This window comes from Solanum tuberosum, unplaced genomic scaffold (assembly GCF_000226075.1).
Source record: "Solanum tuberosum cultivar DM 1-3 516 R44 unplaced genomic scaffold, SolTub_3.0 scf00214, whole genome shotgun sequence".
In the NCBI taxonomy this organism is placed as follows: domain Eukaryota; kingdom Viridiplantae; phylum Streptophyta; class Magnoliopsida; order Solanales; family Solanaceae; genus Solanum; species Solanum tuberosum.
The window spans coordinates 203,418-223,908 of NW_006239139.1; the positions used below are offsets into that span (position 1 = coordinate 203,418).

At 35.0% G+C, this 20,491-nt stretch overlaps 3 protein-coding genes and 1 pseudogene across 3 annotated transcripts; 1 reads left to right on the forward strand and 3 right to left on the reverse strand.

Moving 5' to 3' along the window:
• Positions 1-1,219: 1,219 nt before the first annotated feature.
• LOC102586409 (uncharacterized protein At3g27210) lies at positions 1,220-4,247 on the reverse strand. Its single transcript, XM_006355961.2, has 3 exons — positions 3,945-4,247; positions 2,310-2,390; positions 1,220-1,871 (listed from the first exon to the last, which is right to left on the reverse strand). Exons 1-3 carry the CDS (start codon positions 4,084-4,086, stop codon positions 1,471-1,473), a joined length of 624 nt encoding a protein of 207 aa, XP_006356023.1. The 5' UTR covers positions 4,087-4,247; the 3' UTR covers positions 1,220-1,470.
• A 4,606-nt stretch (positions 4,248-8,853) lies between these two features.
• Positions 8,854-9,656, reverse strand: LOC102586735 (putative calcium-binding protein CML19). Its single transcript, XM_006355962.2, has one exon. The coding sequence runs from the start codon at positions 9,373-9,375 to the stop codon at positions 8,953-8,955; it is 423 nt and encodes a 140-aa protein (XP_006356024.1). The 5' UTR covers positions 9,376-9,656; the 3' UTR covers positions 8,854-8,952.
• A 1,725-nt stretch (positions 9,657-11,381) lies between these two features.
• LOC102577898 (adenylate kinase family-like protein) lies at positions 11,382-13,861 on the forward strand. Its single transcript, NM_001288499.1, is given in 4 exon segments — positions 11,382-11,738; positions 12,229-12,369; positions 12,660-12,887; positions 13,485-13,861. Coding segments are annotated over 4 exon segments (852 nt in total). The 5' UTR covers positions 11,382-11,411; the 3' UTR covers positions 13,641-13,861.
• Positions 13,862-14,043: 182 nt separating this feature from the next.
• LOC102587409 (uncharacterized) lies at positions 14,044-19,758 on the reverse strand (annotated as a pseudogene).
• Positions 19,759-20,491: the final 733 nt, after the last annotated feature.

The window sequence follows — 20,491 nt, forward strand, 5'->3', positions numbered from 1 at the left end:
AAAAATGAAATTTTGAAATTGAAAATATTTTTTGAAAACAAACTTAAAATATTTATTTATTTGGGGGGGGGGGGTTGGGGAAATGTTTGAGGGTAGGGACAAAATAAGTTGATTTTTTCAACAAAGTTGGGGACATGTTTGAGGGTAGGGACAAAATAAATTGATTTTTTCAACAAAAAAGTAATTGTAATTTGAAGTTGGAAGAGAGTTTTGGAAAATGTTTTCCATAAGTTTTGAAGGGAAGTCATTTTCCTTAAATTTGAGGAAAATGAATTGATTTGGAAAACATTTTCCAAAACATTTAACCCAACCAAACATGGGAAAATTGAAAAACATTTTCCGGAAAATGTTTTCCTTCATACCAAACACACCCTAAGTGTATCTGAATTAATCGGATCAATTGGTTCCGAAAGTGAGAATGCAAAGGAAACAAGAGGAGATTCAAATTCAATACCATTCAATAATTTCGTATTTACCTTGAAAAGGCAACTAATTTAATGAGGTCGTTGACCATTGAAAGAATACTATTCGAAATTCAGAAGAACTGTGTAGAAGGCTATTGAACAACTCGAAAAAGATAGTTTATCGAGTCAAATTGCACAATTTTGGCTATAATTCATGAATTGCATTTTGTTGTTTTTTTAATGAATGTGATGGCTTGGTCAGCTTCCGCGCACCTTGACTAATTCCACGAAATACCTATCACCTTCCACCAGCAAACAAGTATCCAGTAACTCTATCCACCAAAGCTAAGGCTGCTGAATTTTGAACCTAAAACCTCAGGTTTCTCAACCACTTCATTGACCACTAGGCCACACCCTTGGTGCAAACACATTTTTTTTTGTTTCCCACCCGGTGTCCGATACCCACATTGAAGCCCGACTAAATCCGATTTCGTGAGGAAATTCCCACATTGGGGTAAAGCACTCTCTAACAAAGGTGATTCTATACCCAAGGGGACTCAAACCCGAAACATTTTGGTTAAGCATGAAGGAGTACTTACCACTTCATCACAACAAGACCATCACAACCTTGTTGGCATTTTGTTGTTAAGACAACATGCACACTACTTGTTTGATTAAACTATGAAAAAATGTGCTATTTAACACCATCTCTTGCAAGGCCCAAACACATACTAGATCAAATGTGTTTGGGCCTAAACATGGCAACTATTAAGAGAGAAAATGGCAATCTGCTCATTGAGGAGCTGAAACATATATAAACAAGAAAGTGAACTACTGTTGATTAATTGGAAAGCAGTTTTTCTATATCTTTATACATAAAAAAGCCAAATTCAAGAATGAACATACCAGAACTCTACACATCTGTGTATTTGCGCCGAATTCTCATGGCCATTGAGTTATACTGACCATCAAAGTTCATATTCTATACCTTAAACATGCACATAAAACACAGACATATATATATATATATATATATACCTTAAGAGAGAACTTATTGGCCGGGTTATCAGCCAACAGTACGTGCTGGGCTCATTCTTTTCCTCCTTTCACTAAAGCTACGACTTGAGAGTAACCTTGGAAGACAACATTGTGCTGGCTTTGATGATTTGACATCAGATCTTAGCTCTCCATTGGGGGTTCTTTCGCTGTTACACACAGACGCATAAGGTGTCCCAGGTGTGGATCTTGGTGGAACTTGATCACCAGTAAATGCAGTTTCCTTTTTTGTATTCATGACATTTTGCTCATTGAGCTCATTTCTCAAGCTTTCACTGAAAAGTTCAGACAATCTCTTCTTTTTTTCCTGTGGCGGTGATTGCTGAAAAGAAGCAGGGGCATCTCTGTTACCTTTTAAATTTCCAGCCAAGCAGGGATGGACAGGAGTACTCCCTCGAGAAGGCGTAAAATCTGCAATTAAAATAAAAGACAATGACAAGTAAACAACAAATTTATAGCAAGGGTGTTGCAAGCACTTTCTCAATTTTAAAAAAGCTGATATATAACTACTTTTGTAGAATGGATCTCATCTGGGTGAATCATTAGGCACTTCCAGTAAGTCGGATCAAATACAAATATACTACGATAAATATTGTAGCTTATGAAACCTATGGAAAGGGATCAGGGAGAATACAGAAGAATATGAAGGCCACCAATTGATGGCATTCCTTTTGGTGTAAAGAGGAATATTGTGCAGATACCGACAGTATCAGTTCCTAGCAGACCTAAGGAAGGAACTCTTTTGTTTTTGTTGTACAGACTACACTCTTAGTGCTGCCAATTAACGAAAATTTCCTTTATTGATCAACAAAATGAAGCATACAACATCAATAGAAGAACATATCTTACCTCCATTCACACTAAGGAAGTCATCTTCACAATCAGAATCTAACCAAGCCTGGGAATCAAAGAAGGTCTCCTCCTTACTACCTACAACGAGAAAGAAATGTCTTCAACTCTCAGATAAAAAGATGCAACTAAATTACACAACCGTAACACAAACATTATGCAGGAAGATGCTCCAACATTCTGCAAGGTGAGCTGTTTCACGCAGTGGTACTGTGAGAAACTAAGAAGAAAGCTGAAAGGAGTACTGAATCATAACACCTAATATGCATACTCAAAATAAATATATCTAATAGAGATCAAAGAAATGAGATTGGTTGGGACTTGGGATCATTCATAGGGTAAACCCCTGCGTCTTAGGTCTTTAATAGTAAGATGCACAAAAAGATGAATCATCTTCAAGAAATAGAGCTATAATTTGGGCACGTGATACACAAGGTGATGAAATGGAATACTTGACAAGGGTAGATGAACTATCCTCTACTGACCTTTGTTAATCTACATGAACAGAACTGAATTTCGAGAAGGCTGAATGCAACTAGCAACTTCAAACTAATTGTATAACATTTTTCTTCTGCTATCAACAATGAAAAGTGAGGTAAATAAAACTTGTCAAGTGTGCCAATTTTATTAACAAAAAATCTGTTACATTCAGCTCTAAAACTCAATGAATACTGAATATATGTCTGTCGAAAACACGCAACAAATTTTGCACCAACCACAAAGAGATACCAGGTTGTAGCTTTTTATAAGAAATGTTCATTTAATCAAAGTAGTAGCGAGCAAGAAATAGAATAATGCGATGACTAAAGAAATCCTGTTTGGATTTGCTTTTGGCTTTTGACTTATAAGCCAAAAGCCACAAGTTAAAAATCCCAACTTATGGCTTTTGGCTTATTTTGAACATTTTACCTTAAAACCAAGTGCTTATAAGCACTTTTTCAATTTACTCAAACACTAGAAAAGCACTTAAAATAAGCTAATCGAAACAGGCTAATCTTCAAAAATCAGTTCTTAATAACTCATGTAATGAGGAGAACAATTCTATAATATACCAATATAGGAAGTAGTTAAAATGTATCTTGGGTTAAAGGTATACTTGTAAGCTATTTTCTTGTTCTTTTATGTTAAGCTGCTTTGTCTCCAGAAATAAAAAAATTGCCCTGCTCATGACAACATGTGCTACAGAGGCCCCATCAACCAAACCATTTTAATTTTGGCATTATACAAGATTCTAAAATAGATTCTTGTACACTACTATTTCTTATTGAGAGCTACTCCAATAAATTATGAAAAGTATACATTAAATTGTTGTTTTCTAGCTACCAACCTCAAATATTCTCATCACTATTGTACTAATATGCCTAAAAGATGTTCATCAGATCAAACTAATTACCTCCTTAATTTTCCTTTAAAACATCCACATAATCAAAATCCACCACAACATCTATAACCAAAATTTAAAGTTAATGAATTCTGAATGGACACAGAACCCATAACTCATCTTAGTGGGTTCACAATCAAAGTACCTCCACCCCTAATTAACATTTAACACAGGCAAGAATCTGATTAACTCAAATAGACAGCAACTTTGTAGCCAAATGAAAGAGAAACAATAATAGTAAGAGAATCAGATACCAAAATCAGGAAAGGCAGCAACAGGCGGTGAAGATCGATGATTGGGTTTTTGTTGGAGAGGTGATGGGGTGTGATGAGTAGTTTTAGACCCAAAAACAAGACGAAATTGAGGGTCTTTGTGCACTGAAACACATGAACCCATTTCTTCTTTAACAATCACAAACTAATCCATAGAATTTAGACAAGTACAAGTGAGAGAAAACACCTAAAGAGGGAAGAACAAAGGTCCTGCCTGCTACTATTACTCATACACAAAGAGTGACTGAAAAAACTCTTCAAATGGGACTTGAAAGCGAAGTTATCGTTTTCCTAAAGAGTAGAATGGCTTTGGTCCCACACTATAAGTGCCCTTTCCCATTCGGTGTCCTGTACTTATTTAAGATTTTTTCATATTCAAGAAAGATTTCTAATTTAAAAAACCACATCCACAATAACGAATCCTTTGGTTGGTTATTTTACCACATAACGACTTAATAGTCGCATTTATTTGACAGACTGAACTTAAATATACCTATATTTAACATGATTGAGATACACCTCTAAATTCTCGTCAAATTTAAGAGTGTTTTCAAGAATTTCATGCACCTACAAGAGTTTGAGATCACTTTTTATGTTATGTAACAAATTGTGAACGTATCTGAATTTAGTTAATTAAGTAAATAAATGTTTTTAAGACTTTTAATAATTTGAAAAGTTGAGTGGTGGTGAGTGGGAAAAGATTTGTTTTTGCTTAATCATGAGGTATGCTCTATTTGTTACCTGATTAATTTAAATTTATGCTAAATATGTCTATCAAAGATCTAATTAATAATATAAAAGACTTTTTTTATATAAATTACAAGGGATTATATTGATTAATTTCCTTGGAATTATGTGACCTTTTAGAATTATTATCATGTGATAGTTGCATAGGAATGTGGCTGGAAAAGTGGCAAGTTTATGGCTTCACCTTTGTTCAGATTCCCCTTTTTGCTGATGAGAAAAGTATTCTTTGTGTTTTTTTTTTCTTCTTCATGTCTTTTATATAATATAAAAATAAAAATAAAAATTATAAATACAATTAAAAATACACTTGTAAATGGTTATTAGTTAATTAGAAATCTCGAGTTCAATCCTGTAAATAAAGTCGTCTTTAATAGAGATTATCGCTATACTTTCAAAATGATTTTCTTAATAAGTTTAGATTAATCAAATTTCAAATAAATCTCAAATATCAAATCAAACGAAAAAAGAAAGATATATGTAGTTGAGGGGAAGGTGAGAACATTAAATATAACTTATCTTTTGTGCTAGCTAGGTCAATATGCAAATTAAATGAATATGAATGCATGGTGTTTAATATTTTGGTCCTGACAAGTTGTAAATTGTAACAACCCAATACTGCAAGAATAAGGCATGCAAATAATGAGTCTACTATATCATTTTATTTTTTTTCCACTCAGTGTCCAGAACTCATATTGGATCTCTAAAGCTTTTAACGATGAAACAATTTCACCACGACACCACAACATATCAATGTCTTATGGGTTCAAACTTTATTACTCCTTCAACCAAGTAGAGAGAAAAACGCTATATATTTATAGAACTTAATTTCCTGCCATCTTTATTATTATTATTGTTATTTGTCATTATTGCTAGCTAGACCAAATTTAGTAAGTGTTCGTTAAAAAAATGAGATTAAACAAAAAAGGTCTACGTCTATATGTAGTGTAAACGTTGATGAGAATATGATATATAACAGTTTCTTTACTATCCTAATTAAATAGATGAAAGACTCTAGCTAATTTATGATAGAAATATTTGAACTCATAATAATAAAAATAAAATACGGCGTCTAATACTAAAAAAATTTAATATATGGACCCATACTATTATAATCAGTGGCAACCATGAATTTCACAAAGGGTGTCCACAAATAGCATAATAAAAGCTTTTTTCAAAAAGTAGAACTAGTGAGATTCAAACATACGAGCACTACCTCATTTCAAGCATCTGAAACCACTGGGCTACAATAGTTTGTAGTGTTAAGGGTGTCTAAAATATGTTATTTAATCATTTCATGTATCATTTTTCTTGTATATACGATTTTTTTCCGACGAAGGGTGTCCAATTGGACAGTCTACCACCATATAGCAACGCGACTGATTATAACTATATTCATTCTTAACTAGAAATTTTGAATTTCAAATCCTGCTAAGTATTGAATCACCTTTATTAGAGATTGTTTTACTTCTAATATGAAACTTTCCTTTAGCCGAATCCGATACAAATCCAAATAAAAAAAATCCTAACATATATGTTAGGAATTGCATTAGCTCAGAATTAGGTGTTGGAAGAAAATGAGTAAATTATTATGTCATTTTCTGATAGGACGATATTTTAGTCACTTAAATTGACAAATACTGTACATAAGAACCAGTCAGGCCCCCACACAGATATAGCAACATCATGTCTTTTCATTTTATCCTCGCATTACAAATCTTATTTTGTTACATATTATTATATCTTTTTTGAATTTAAGTCTTGAAAATAAATAATTTTACTCAAATTCTAACTATTATAGGTCAAAATTCTAACAAATCTTAACATAATCTAACTGATAAATATCTACGATATTGAAAAGGACTCATCTTCACTCCAAATATCATCCTTTACGATAAGACTTTAAAAATGGTTTTCAAATTGATCTAGATGCTGCAGCTCTTCAAAAATATACTTTTTAAAATAAATTAATTTGTATCCTTTTGAAGAGAAAACATTGATATAATAAATATTAAAGTGGGTAGCTCCCCATATATTAACTCAATTTTCCCAAAGGTATAAGCTAGTGTGGTCCAACACTTCTCACATGTACAATTAGTATATGATTAATTAATTGTTAAAGATACTTAAACAAGAGATAACACCATAAAGAGAAAAGGTTGGATAGGTGAAAAGTATATAGTAGAGAAAGCAATAAGTGAGCTTTTTGTCCATTTGCTTTCTTCATTAGTCGGTCATCACTTGATTTGATGGCCAATGCCCATATACTTATATGGTATGCTTCGGATTGATAAATTTTTAAATGCTATGACATTTTGTTAAATTAGGTCTTGGACCTAACTCACACCCCAAAAGCTAGCTCAAAGGGAGGAGGATTGCCCAAACCTTATAAGGAGTTCACCCATCTCATTAATCACCGATGTGGGACTTTTGTCATTCTTTAACACATTTCATATATTAAAATAATAAAAGAGGAAAGTGAAGAGTTTACAAGGTATATATAGCTCAACTACAATATTGATCGATTTTTTTATTTTGAGTATGCCTTTTTTAATAACTTTAGTATATATTGTGTACTACTCAATATATACTAGTAATTAATTTGTTGGACTATATAACTAATATTCGATTTTGAATAAAAACAGATTTGAATGGGACACTATTAACTTTTTCCTCATATATAGTGATACGAGTTCTTACTCATCACTCTGACTCATGCACCACTCATTATGAATCTATTGCAAAATATCTTTGCTCCACTTTGCTCCTGTTCTTCACAAATCAATTCTGTGTTGACCATTTATTTTACTTTTTTCGGAAACTTATCGAATTTTCACTAATTTAGGGATTAATTATTTAAATATATATACTTAAATTTATAATATTACGAATCTTACCAGATTTTGGTGCGTCCAGATACGTGAAGTCAAAATTAGGTGTAATTTGTTCTAAATACAATGTATCCAAATGGATTCGCTTGTATATGGGATACATGACTATCTCCCTTCTCATCTCGCTCACCTCCCTCCCCATCTCCCTCGCCTCTCTCCCTATTTTAGTATATTTGGTAGCAAAAATATATGTATTTAGGTGTATCTTCCTCAACATATGATAGAGAACTCTTAATTAGTGGTATACATAGTTATTTGAAAATATAGGTAAAATTAATACTATATGATATAAATGTATATCTAATAAGATAGTTTTCCCTATTTTGTTTAGAGCAACTTTCACATATAACAAACATAAAAATCAAATTTGTATGCTATAGCTATAGTTTGTATAATTGCACTCCATAACAAACTTTCATCAAATTGTATAATTCGTTGGCTCCTCTTCAGATTTGTATAATTTCGCTGGCAGACCATTTGTATAAATTGTTGTCAACCTCTCGTTTGTATAAATCGCTAGCAGCCTCTTAATTCAATTTTATGTGTTTGTATATCTACATAAAATTTGAATTTGTATACACTTGAATCGAAATAAAACGTTTGTATATCAAATCTCTCTCTCGCTTTTATACAAACATAAATTATACATTGTATTTTGTATAATCTGTATTTGTATAAAACGAGAAAGAGAGAAAGGCAAAAGAGAACTGGATAGGGGAATATTGTATTGTATAATTATAAGTGTATAGGACGAAAATATATGTATTCACATGTGTATATACAATTTTCTCTCGCTTTATACAAACGAAAACACAATTTATACATTTTTGTTTGTATAAAGCGAGAGAGGCGAGGGAGAGACTGGCGAGCGAGAGAGGGAGAGTGGCGAGCGAGAATTTCAGGGAGAGAGGCGACTGGCAACAGTTTGCTACGGGGCACAATTAAATCAAACTATGGTTATAACATTTAATTTGAATTAATAGTTTGCCATTATATACAATTTTCCCTTTTGTTTATGGAAATACTACTTTGGGCTCAGCTTCAATCAGCCCACCATAAAAATTCATGTTGATCAACCCATTTAATATTGGGCCATTAAATGATACGAGTAGTTATTTGTTGCCCAATGTCAAATTATCGACATCAATATATATTAGATTGATCACAATATGGTTTGAAATTGTAATTGTGAAAAAGGAATGTCTTTCATTAATGAATATTGAGAATGCATGTATATATCAAATCAAATATCCATATAAAGAATGTACTATATATTTACCAATACAAAATTAAACAAACTAATGACTATGTTGCTTGTACTCTCAAAAAAAAATACGATTGATATATATATGTAACTAGCAACGCATCATAATGACAAACTCCTCAAAATTGAGCAAACCATCACCATTGATATCATATCTGGCTATCATTCCTCTGCACTCATCAACAGTCCTCTTCTCCCCTAACTTATGAAGCATTCTCTTTAAACTCTCCGGCGTTATGCATCCACACCCTTCCATCTCATACATCCTAAACGCCTCCTTTAACTCGCGCTCCTTCTCTTCTTCCGTCCCTCCATCTTCCACTAATCTCATAAAATCGTCAAAATCTAATAAGCCATCGTTGTCCGAGTCATGGGCCACAATTGCTGCCTCTGCCTCCTCAAACAACAATATGTCTTTGCCTATCAAATGCACACATTGTTGCAACTCCAATGCTGATATTTTCCCATCTCCATTCTCATCTATATGCTCAAAAAGTCGTTTGTATCCTTCCATCCTTAATTATATCAACCACACTATGTGTATATATATATATATATATTGAGAAAGCGCACAATCACAAACAAAGAAAGTAGAGAAGAAAAATAACCCAAGGATTTAACGAGGTTGCAACAACAAATAGAGTATTCCACTATGAAAGAAAAGTCAGAAGCGTACAATGTTGTAAAATCTTCAAATATATATATAGATTCCAAGTAATCCTAAACCTATAAAGACAACATTTTCTTTTCTCAAATTCCTAAAATATACGCGAGAAAAATGGAAGACAAAAGTGAGAGGAATAATAGTATTCAACTAGGTATTGAGAATAAACCATATAGTATATAAATATATATATATGTTTGAAAGTAGAAAAGTAAAATTAATAACGCGTGGTGTGTGTGTAAAGGAGATTAATATAAAGGTGCGTTTGGTTATTGATTTATCAAATTTCGTCTTGTTAGGCTTCGAGAAATTAAGGAAACAACATAGAAATATCTGAGAATGTTCCAAGTTTTGTGGAAGAAGAAGATAAAAGTCATTTTGGATTAGAATATTTTAAAGTCAAATAAATAACCAGTAAAACATAGTTTTCTCAGCCCTTATATTGGGTGTAATAAAGTCCAAATTCAACGTATTCAAGGTGATATATATAAAAGCTTTAAATCGTAGAACTCACACCTTAAAAAAATATTGATTTTACTAATTACCATTTCATTCTAGATTATTAAAATAAAATACTTATATATGTTAAAAGGATCTGTTAAAATATTTTGTTTCCTGAAAATGTGTGGTACTGCACATCCTCCATCATCTGGATCGATGACCTGTACTCCAAAAGAATGTTAGCGTGTAAATGATTCATAAACCTAAATAGAGTAAGAGAGTTGATAAGGGAAACATAGATGATAATAGAGATCATATCGAAAATCAAAAGAATTCCGCCGTCGTTAGGTGTGAAGCATGCATGGTTGTTAGTTAATATATCAATTTTCACACCATGGATTATTTAATTTCGTTGAACGTGTTATGCATTGGACGGTTCATTTCAGTGTTAGCTAAACAAATCGATCGTTCATATATAAGATTTGTCCATAACACATATTCCAAAGATATTCATATTAATTATACTAGGCCTATTACTACAGCTACAAAGCCCACCCTTGTTATATTTATCCCACATGCCTAGGATTGTTCAAAATCCAATCGAAATTAATAATTTGAATCGAATTTTTTTTATTGATTTATCGGTAATTGGTTATTGATTTAGGCAGTTTAGTAATAAGTTTTGATTTTTTTATCATTGAGTTATCAGTTCTTAACGGTTAGATGTTTTTTCTTAACAGGATAATCGATAATCCGATAGAAAATCAATAAATTATGTTTATACCATTTTGTTTTTGAGCAAGATGAAATCTATCAAATCACGTATGGTTCGTTCATTTGGTTTGTTACCATGTTTCTAAGTGATCTTCAATGATTTTTTATTTTTTTTTGTATTAAATCTCTTAACGATTAAATCTATAACAATCAATAACTAATAAGAATATTTTAATGATTTAATAAAGATTTAGCATATCTATAGACTAATAATCGATGAGTCAAATCAATAAATTTCAAAACCGATTGAACACTGTTATAAAAGCTGCTAAAGTTAAAGTTCACATGTAAATTGTGATAAAGAGTAAGTTGATGGTAAAGTAAGTGCATGTCCATGCAAATCCGGTGGACGCGGTCGATGAACTAATTTACATTCGACACGTGTCATTTAACTTCTCCCCCAGTCGTGTGGACTGTAGTTTCCCCCAATCAGATCTTTTCGTTAACCACGACAAATACAAATAAATGTGGGACCCAATTCATTTCCTCCACCACTTGATGGTTGACACGTGTCACGCAGCTCGTGTCATTGTCGTAAATAAATCCCACATTCAGGGACAATGTTTCACTCTCCACCATCTTCGCGTCTCTAAAACCCCAATTTACTTACTTTAGAGAAACCCTCTTGATTTCTCTGGACGGCTATACAGAGAATCATTTTCCGGCCGGCGATGGCATTGCTCAGCCGTATTAGAGCGGCGGTGCAGCCACTTATTCGGACTGAATCTCTAAGGTCTTACGGATCAGCTGCGGCTCAGCTAGTAGACTACGATTACGATGATTACGAATACGAAGAGTATCAGAACCGGAGCTACGTAATGGAGGAATCTGAGGGATCGATTCCTCGAAGGGGAGTGCAGTGGGTGATTATGGGTGATCCTATGGCACAGAGACACGTGTATGCCCAGTGGCTCTCGAAGCTTCTAGATGTCCCTCATATTTCCATGGGTTCACTCGTTCGTCAAGAGCTCCACCCTCGTTCTTCTCTCTACAAGCAGGTTTTTATTTATTCTGCATTTCTGTTTGTTTGAGCTTTCAATCTATCTGCAATGGAAAAATGAAAAGAAAAATTGTTCTTTTAGTTATTAGCTGGTCTTATTTTTGACAAATTGTTAAATAATTGAAAGAAATTAGCTTGAATTGAGGGATTGAATACCAAAATTTACATATAGTTGATCCATGCTAGTTCAGAATGAAAAGTATAAAAGCTTGATTGAGCTGGTCTTATTCAATTGTCAAAAATAAACTACTGTCAAACCTTTTAATTGCTGGCTTGATTAAATGATTAATCTCTGGATTAACATATAATTTACATAAGTACACTATAAAACATGTAAATTTGATTTTCCTTGAGTAATTTGTCATGTAAAATGGAACAAAGGAGTACTTTCTTTTGCTTTAAGATAGTCTCACATTACACACTTGTTCTTTTCTTTTTGTTTGTTTAACCCAATAATACTCTCCATCTTTGTGTATGGCCCAATGAAGATAGCAGATGCTGTCAACCAGGGAAAACTTGTCCCGGAAGAGGTTATATTTGGTTTATTGTCAAAGAGGCTAGAAGAAGGATACTGCAGTGGTGAAAGTGGATTCATCTTGGATGGGATTCCTCGATCAAAGATTCAAGCTGTAAGTTTAGCCTCCCTTCCATATCGTAAACAGTTTCTCTACCTCTGAGGGTAGGGGTAAGGTTTGTGTACCCTCCCCAAACCCCACTTTGTGGGATTACAGTGAGTATGCTGTTGTTGACGACTTCTAGTGTTCTGGACAGAATAATACATAAACTTGTTAATAAAATGGTCGAAAGTAAATTTTATTGTACTTTTCTCAGACTTTGATCAAAGAGGCCTGTTTATTTTCAAATGATTTATGTTGAACCGGTGTTGGAAATTACATACACTTCTGGTTTATTTCTGCAGGAGATCCTGGACAAAACTGTGGACATAGATTTAGTTCTGAATCTTAAATGTGCAGAGGATTTGGTGTCAAAGAAAGATAAAAGCACTGGGCTTTATCCACCACTGGAATTCCTCCGCAGGGGGGCTTCTGGAATTAGTACTAGTCGTCAGCCAGAGGGTGGTCATTTTAGGCCTTCAAGTATCATGGATGATGTCTCGAGGAAGAACCTGCATGTGCATGCAGAGCAGGTACATAATGATGCCGTAAATTTTACAGTTGCAAATATTAAAAAAAATTGATGTTGTAAATTGAGATGAATAGAATTGTATTCAATGAATAGGACTACAGATTGCCTTCTTAGCATTATTGATGTGTATCAATACTAGTGCTTGCTGAATTAGACATGCAAATGTGCTGCTTCAAAATGTCATTTTAGGCCTTCAAGTATCTTGTTTGAGGAAAAATCAAATCAAAGATCTTTTGCTTGATAGCTAATATACTGAGTACCTGATTGCTAATTGAACTAACCATTGCTGAAATGGTTTATATGTCTATGCCATATTGTTCTGGAACTTTTGGTACTCACTTGGTCTTCTTCACGTAGTTTTACTTTGTTTGTGCTGATATCTGAAACAAGCTATATGTTTCAAAAGTGATGTATCCTGCAGTTGTGATGTGATGTATTATGTGAATCGTATATTCATTGTTGATCAATTTGTTTAAATATGCGGTTTGATCTTTCTTTCATTTAATAGCACTATAAAACTAATTGCATGATCTTGGATCAAAATTTTCTCAGTTGGAACAACATCAACTAATACATATCACCATTCTGTCTTATTTAGGTCAACCCGCTAGAAGAATACTACAGGAAACAGAGAAAGCTCCTTGATTTTCAAGTGGCTGGAGGGCCTGGAGAAACATGGCAAGGCCTTTTGGCTGCTTTGCATCTTCAGCACAGGAATGCAGTTGGTTCTACACAGTTGACCGCAGGATGCTGATCTTCATTCTTTTTGCAAGCATACTAAGTATAGGGAATATGAGTGTAACAAACTCTAATTTTTGGGCGGGAATACATGTATTTTTGTTTCATTTTTGTTTAATAGAGTACAATCTAGTTCTACTGCAGAAGAGGTGTGAGCATTAGACAAGCTTACATTATACTCTCCATATATAGATTTCTACAAAGTGCATTTTTCATGAATGCTTATGTTGTGTAAAACTTCAAATCCACGTTTATTAGTTTGTGTTGTGGCAGTTGTCACCCATATGATTCTTGAATGTATCGTGTTCTGCAAAGTTTGGCTGTAAAAGCTATACATTGCGCTTCAATAGTACTTTGTATATTTTCCTGATGTTGATAATTGATAGTCTGTAAAAGATAGAAAATAAGGACTACAGCGATTGCCTAAGCTGCAAGCATTTATTCACAGAAGTAAAGAAGGCAGTGTACCATATTGTTGCTTACACATTTCGAGAGGTCAAAATTATATTATTCACTGTTTATCCAAACTTCCCGAAGGAGTTGATACCTAACAGCATTTCCATTTCCATTTCCGCTACCTTCTGCTAACCTACTGGATTTTACAAGAGGTGAAGTTGCAATGCCCTCAGAAATGATAAAGTTCAAATCTAGTTGGTCCAGTTCATCATCACTTGTGTATGACTTCTTGAGCACTGAAGATCTGTTTCGTCTCAGCTGAGTATGGCGACTAACTTCACCTAATAGACCATCAACTGAAGCTGCTGAAGGTGGCTTATAAGCTATAGGAGCTGCTGTGCATGGGTAGCTCATGACAGAATCTTCTTCGGCATCAAAAGGATCCTAACCAGAGAAAATTGCAGACAACTCTTGGTTCATTGTATTGTTATAATTAAAATGCTTAGTTCATCAACTTTACTCCAAACTCTAGCATGGAAAATGAACAAAATCAAAGAGATGATATGAGCTTACCTCGGAGTTAAGAGCTTCAAGTACAACTTCATGTATTGGATCAGGGCAAAACTCATCCGGGACAAAAACATTAAGAACCCTTCTTATTATGATCGGACCAAATGTGGGACAGACCTGAAGAGTAAGGTTCAAGTAGCATCATCAATAAGGAGAAAAAAATATGAACAATTGGAAGCAAACAAGATAAACATGACATTTTTAAGGTTTTGAGATGAACCTCTTTCCTTATTGTCCTACTTAACAACATATCCTTTGGAAGCAGCATAAGATCACTCAGTGCGTTAAGGTGATTGAAAGACTCAGAAGAGGAATCATATTCACTCCCATCATCTTCATTATCTGCTCTAGTTTCATCGTCTACTGAGTTGGCACCACCGCTGCCAACAAGTTCAGTGATCCATCTGGACCAATTCCCTATCTGCAATCCATATGACAGAAACACCATAACATCATAAAAAGTTTGTTTATTTCTTGAGGTAAAAAAAGAAGAGAAGTGACAAAGAGCAATACTCTTGCTATTATGCATCAATATAAGTAGTAGACTTACAATCATATATACATAAAAACTTTAACTGGAAAAGTTCAACATGACTCTTACCGCAATTTTCAGTTGTGCACCTGCCCCAAAGCTAGCTTTTCCAGCTGGAATGGGAAGCACCTCAGCATCACTAATGGGATCTGATATAGGATCCGAAGGCATCTCATCAGAAGACTCTCGAAGGATAGCATTGAATATAGCTACGTCCAATCTAGCCACACATTGTTCCATTATCTGGTTTTCATGAACATTAATTAGCAGCAAGACGGACTAAGATCAAGACCATCACAGTTTGATCCACAATAAACCTATTGAAAGAAGGAAAAAAACTCGGGATATGCAGGAGGTGCTGGTTGTTAAAACATAACTACCTTTCCCAACACAAAGAACGCTGGTAGTGGAAGTAAGTTCTGTTTCGTGGTCTATCTTACCAATTAATTGGTATGTGAACTAACTGCTATTTAATTAATTTATAAGTTTGCATGAAATGTACTGCAAAGACAGGTAAACACATGTTATGATGACGGAAAGGAGCTTGTACAATATGGAAGGAAAGGTGGTTAGACCATACCAATTTAGAGAGCAAATGCAAACAACCACATTCATGTCCTCCGGCTCAAATAGGGCAAATCCTTTCACAGGCATGTCTCAAGGCTTTCTTCCAAAGCTCCAAGGAAAAGTTTCCATGCTCTTCTGCACCTGAACTAGACGTCGTACTGCTAAATCTATTTATCTCTGGACCCATGTCATTACAAATTGCTGTTGCAGCACCAGACTGCATATATGGAATGAGCGTCTGAAAAAATAAAAAAAATGAATAAACCACAGTTGAGTTAGTGGATAGGTAGTGGTTCTTCAGGTTCAAAATCAATAAATGACATCTTTAGGATTCATTTTATGCCACTGTGCTTTAGGAGGTTGTGGGGAGATCAAGAGAAAGAGGGAGACACCTGCCACCAAATAGATTCAATGATGCGGGAGAATATCCAAGCCTCAATTTTCTCAAGTGCTCTTATAAATGTAACAGGGTCCTCCCAATTGCCTAAACTCTCACAAACGTCATTTCTGACATCATTGCTGGAGCAAGACTCCCACTTCAGTGGAGAAAATTTCTTCTTCTTGTCCTTGACAACAGCTTTTTCAGGCATAGTATCAGCAGAAAGAGGTAACTGTTGCTTCCCATGGAATTTGGTTAAAGTTGCTCTCAGCACCACTGAATTTGATAGCCAGAAAGTTAACCTGTGGTCAGACCAAATAAGTGAATACGTATAAAGAAACGAATAACTGTCTTGTGCATGCATTAACTTACTTCCACAAAACCTTAAACTGAGGGAAGTTAACATCTGTGCTTTGAAGGATCAGTAACTAGAGATTCATCAATTGGATTTAGGTCTCAGAATAAGGCATCACAGTAAATATTGCTGGAGACTATTATAATTAAGAACTTCGGATAGCGCCCATGAGAGTGCTTCTACATTTCATATTTAAATCATTTTAAGCTGAACAATTTGGTCCCATAAGAAAAAAGTCGACTAATAAATAAAACGACTCTACAGGCACCTAGGTAGTAACTATAACTGTTTGTCTGAATGCAGATATTACATCAGAAAGTAGAACCTGCTTGTCTGAATGCAGATGATACATTAGAAAGGGAGAACTGAAAAGTACCTAGCAACATCATTTCCACATGCCTTTGCAACCAAATATATTCCAGATATAGCACTCTTAGAAGCACTTCCCCTTTTCAATACAGAATTTTCTTTATAGGCATGTAGATAGAATCTAGACAGGCGTCTAGCCGGAGCATGGACCTTATTCGCGGAATATCCATGCTCTGCAACAACGGAGTAAAGGCCAACTTCAATAGCAGCAGATTCTCTCAGTTCTTCTTCAAGCATCTTTACTCTTTGCTCCAGCTTATGAATTTTGCTTTCCAAAAGAATGTTTGTTGTATCCCTAGGACTCACTTTCTGATCTTTTCTTTCATTGCTTGAAAAACCTCTAGCACCTTTTGGAGTATCTTGCACTAGAAGCTGATCACTTCCGACAGATCCATCCCTATTTGATTCTGATGATGACCTGACTGACATCACATGCTTTAATATCTCGTTTTGGGGAGTATTACTCTTTGCTCCAGAACTGTCCCTGTAAGCAGAAACTGCATCAGTTTCCTTCAGGACAGGTTCTAAAGTATCCTCTTCAGGATAGCAACTGACTGACTCATCCTTTTTGCATTGCCCTTTATTTTCCAAGATTTCTTTTTCGTGCTCATTCTCCTGGTGTTGCTCTCCATTATGAGGACTACATTGTTGACCATTTTCACGATGATCCTCACTGTTTCCATTTTGAGTAACTGCATCTCTTGCATCATCACACAGCCCATTTAGAGATGAAGTTGAAGCGTTCTCTTCAATTTCATTGTCGGAGAAATTACTAACCGTGTTCACAAAGTTACTACTCTCATCTGTGATGTGCGGAATTAGACAGGCCTTTTCAGCTGGATGAGCATTGATCAAGCCTTCCTCAGAGCTCTGCCGACAGGATATTTCACTACCACTTTCATCACTGGCCGCTATTTGTTCCACACACTGTGCTTGTTTGTCCAGTTTGATCAACATGCAGGCATTCTGAGTATCTCCGGTTATATTATTCACGTTAGATGTTGAATACTGAATGCTACTACTACCACCAATTTTCTTTGAGATCCACGCCAGATCAGAAGACAAATCAGTTGAGGTGTGTGACAAACTTCCTTGCAAACTTGAAGGAGATTTTGTCCCTTGCTTTTTGTCCATATTTTCAAGCCTTTTCTTATCATCTAGTACATTTTCATATTCGTCTTGTCCAGGGCTACTTTTTACTCCCGCAAATCTTTCCTGCAATTATGTGCCAGCTGGGTATCAAACTAGCTAAGATTTTCATCACATTGGAAAAGCAACATTATACAACCAACCATTCATGTTAAAATGATGCAAACTTGTACAGAGTGCATTTCATTTAAAATGCTTCGATTCGATAGGTCATGGAACCTCTAACTCTATTGATGCAAACTTGTACAAAGTACATTTAATTTAAAATGCATGCCACGACAGTTTGGAAGTAACATAAAGGAATAACCCCAATCAGATATAAGTGATTCCACAGCAGAAGTTATTAATTAATAGAATAGTAAGCATTGTACCTCTCCTTGAGGTGGTGAGCCATAGTTGGAGCCGTTGGTTGAAGAAGAAACAGGCAATGATAAGTGAGAGGAAACATCATCATCAGTGTATGAAGCAAACTCAGCTTCCTCTGCATATTCTTCACTCAGTAATCTAGAAAGAGATCCATTTCGGTCCATTGATGCTTCTCTTTTCAAGCTGTCCCTCAAGGATGGCCTCACACGACTCCTCTCACCTAGCTGAATTTTCAGGAAAAGAAGGGGCTGTGCTGAGTTCCTGTAAGTTCGCTTGCAGTTAATGGGGGGACATATGCTTAAACTCTCTCTAATAACACCATAATCTGCCAAGTCAATGGTAGCAGTTCCTAAATGCTGACCTTTCACAGTCTTATCACGCCGGGGTTCATACAAGTGGAATTCAATGCAATTCTTTTGATAAGTGTCACCATCTCCACCTTTAAAGAAAGCTTCCCTGAGTAGTGTCACAGGAAGTCTAAAAGACTCATCGAATTCAATTCTTCCGTCACCAATACCAGAACCAGTTCCCAACGATGGCACGACTTGGTTAGTAGATCCAGAGAGCGTATCACCATATTGCCATTCGATTAGAACAGCACGAGGCATATTCAGTGACTGTGAGGCTGGCCAAGGTTTAATCTCCTTAATATGGATTAGATATTCAACTTGAACTGACGGGCTATTCCTAGTCCTAGTTTTCAGTCCCAAAACCATGATTTCAGAAACAAAGATAAGGAATGGTCTTCAATTGGATGATATGAGCCTGCACATAATAAATAGAAAACACATTTTCAAGTTGTATGAAAGACCAAGATATTCCAAACTTAAAAGAAATTTGATTCTATCCAACAACTCAACCTACTTTTGGGAGAAACAATAAATGCCATCTAACATGTATACATTGCAACGCGACCAAGTTAGTCTGAACTTGAAGAATCAAATGATTTCATAGGCTTAGAAACCCGAGTTATTCGTTAACAGTCCTTATGACAGTTTCCATTTACTTGACAGTTAGTTCTAACTTGTGGGTGCTCAAGTCAACTAACTTTATTTTAAAACACATTAAGTAGACAAGACCTCAGAGAGGATAAAAAAGTCAATACAAGAAAAGAAGCTCAAACAAAAATGTACAACATTTGGTCACCAGAAAAAGCATAATGGACAGAGATTGAAGAGCAGAGAAGTAGTAGATTGGCAGACTAACAGAAGAGAATGAGAGTAACCCCATCTCGAATAAAGCAAAAGCGAAGACTAAACAGCTACTCTACATCACAAATTCACAATGTGGCATGAAGTAATAATAACATCAAGATTTCCACTGAAGAAAAATGAAAAAGAAATGACTTACATAAAACATTACACCAGAAATATCAAGATTTTTCCCAGGAGTAAATGAGAAACTTTGCACTTCCATAGAAACATTAAACCAGAAAATCAAATGAATGTGAGAGAAATGCAGGCCAAGATGGTACCTTTTTTATCCCACACAGCAAAGGGATAAATGATTAACTATTCATGAGAGATAAACATGAGAAGAAAAACCCAAAAACCAGGTGGGGGTGTTTGAGTTCTGTGAGTGAGTGAGAAAATACAGAGAAAAAGAATGTCTTTTTCCTATTGGAAAACAAGACCCAAAGGACGAGGGAGGTGGGTTGTCGTGTTCTTGATTACTTTACTCATTTTGGGTTTTAACATTAATGGTCTTTTAAGTTTGTTCAATTACAGAAGAAGCCTGTACATTACTATATTTTATTTTACTCCAAAACAAGAAACACAACTACTCGACAGATGACACTGTCTGCACAAGTAAAAGTGAATGGAAGCGGAATATGTATTAAATTATTTTCATTAAATTGACTGTAAAAAAATGTGTCAGCCACTGATTGCCAGGTGCCAAGCAAAACAAGGTGAGGTAATGACACTGGCAGAGACAAATGTGGACCTGGAGTAAGAGAACCAAACATAAATGTTCGTCCGTGAATCAAGTACTAGTACTATTTTAGTTTGGCTTAAGTCATCTGCGGCCCCTTAAAGCTGTTCGCATAATTCACTTAGACACCTCAACTAAGACTAGTATCTATTGAACACTTTTATCTATCTAAAACATGTTCCTATTAGACCTTTTTCGATAATTAGTAAAAAAAGATAAAGTGTGTGTGATACACTTGCTATGATGTGGCAA

Excerpts from the sequence above, each read along its gene's own strand:
- LOC102586409 (XM_006355961.2), bottom strand. The coding sequence starts at position 4,086 with ATGGGTTCATGTGTTTCAGTGCACAAAGACCCTCAATTTCGTCTTGTT. Across the intron at positions 2,391-3,944 it reads TGCTGCCTTTCCTGATTTTG|GTAGTAAGGAGGAGACCTTC; the intron begins GTATCTGATTCT and ends TTCTCGTTGTAG. Across the intron at positions 1,872-2,309 it reads CTTCCTTAGTGTGAATGGAG|ATTTTACGCCTTCTCGAGGG; the intron begins GTAAGATATGTT and ends TTTTAATTGCAG.
- LOC102586735 (XM_006355962.2), bottom strand. The coding sequence starts at position 9,375 with ATGGAAGGATACAAACGACTTTTTGAGCATATAGATGAGAATGGAGAT.